At 50.5% G+C, this 1,314-nt stretch overlaps 1 protein-coding gene across 1 annotated transcript in view; it reads left to right on the top strand.

Moving 5' to 3' along the window:
- Positions 1 to 919: 919 nt before the first annotated feature.
- Positions 920 to 1,314, top strand: part of SLC39A8 (solute carrier family 39 (zinc transporter), member 8) — a 25,264-nt gene continuing 24,869 nt past the window's right edge. The window contains exon 1 of the mRNA XM_009327081.1: positions 920 to 1,012. Within this exon, the coding sequence (XP_009325356.1) occupies positions 920 to 1,012 (93 nt within the window). The remainder of the gene's footprint in view (positions 1,013 to 1,314) is intronic.

The raw sequence follows: 1,314 nt of genomic DNA, 5'->3' as shown, positions 1-1,314 counted from the left end.
AAATGGAGAGGTGAGTAGGGTGGAGCATCTTCAGCCACGGCTGGTGGTATAACCAGTGCAGATGGGGACTGTCATTTGGAACAACCTGCAGCTAAATTGTGCCAGGGCTGTTCTAGCTGCCATCAACGAAGTATAAGGGAAGCATGAAAGTATCTTAGCTATTCAGGCTCTAATTCAGAAAGGTTAACATCTAAGTTTTCCAATAGTAGAATTTATATGATTGTAGCTCTCTCTAGAATCCCCCCCCCGGCAGTGGGTTATGCTGCTGGCATTTTTTTTCTGCTGGGTGCTTTGTGCATTGTGGTGTGGAAGCTGTTTATGGAGAATTTATCCAAATGGGTTTCGCTGCTTGTGAAGTATCTTTAACCATGCCTCCTTCATAGTGCTGTTACCCAGACTGCTTGGCACACACAGTGCAAAATTCTGGTTTCAGAAAATTTGGAATCGAGGACAATGTCTCAGCTCATGTAATTCAGCACAGTTCCACAGAGGTCTAAATGAGAATCTGTTTTAAAATTATGTCATTTAAAAAATATGCTATCTCTGCCCACTGCAGGGATATGTAAGAAATTTTGTAACAGGCAGTTACAGAATAACTTGTTAATAGTACAAATCTCTCCTGAGCCGGAGCTGCTACTACATGGCTGCTGTCCTGAAACGTGAGGATCTTTATCTAAACTGCTTGAGTGACAGCCCCCAGGAAGATACCTGTGATCAGTCACAATTTTCTCAGTTTGTTAAAAAGGATGCATGAAATCACATGCTTTTTTCTATGCATTAAACCTTCCTAAAAAGGTAGACTAGACACAAATCCGTCTCTCAACCTGAGAGAAGTGAGCTGCCTAACTGGCTGCCAACCGAACAGCCCATTCCAAGGTCCAGGTGCCTCGACTGTGGAGATACTGTTGGTGAGGTGTGTATGGCGGGGCCGTACCTTGCCTGTGCACCTGGCCTGGGCCTGGACCTTGGCCTCGACTGTCCCATCTGGCGTGTCATGGGTCATGGCAGGGGGGTGCGGGGCCTGCTTGTGGGGCCCAGGCAGGGGGGGAAGGTGCTGCGTGGCAGATAGGGGGAAGGTGGGCAGGCTGAGCTCAGCAGGCGTACGTCTGGAAACAGACTCTGTGCCCCCAGGGATGTGTCTGATGGTTTTGTGACCCTTGGCCCCCGGGCCAGGGCTGGCAGTACCCAGGAATTTTGCAGCCTCCCTCTTTGCCCGCGCGTGGGGTCATCTCCGGACAGCCCCCTGCCACCCTTCTGTCGTGACACAGGGTTACGGGGAAGCCCTGCGGCTGCCATCAGTCCCGGGCCGGCGGG

Source organism: Pygoscelis adeliae, unplaced genomic scaffold, assembly GCF_000699105.1.
Source record: "Pygoscelis adeliae isolate BGI_AS28 unplaced genomic scaffold, ASM69910v1 Scaffold87, whole genome shotgun sequence".
Lineage (NCBI taxonomy): Eukaryota > Metazoa > Chordata > Aves > Sphenisciformes > Spheniscidae > Pygoscelis > Pygoscelis adeliae.
This window is presented reverse-complemented; position numbering and strand designations above follow the sequence as displayed.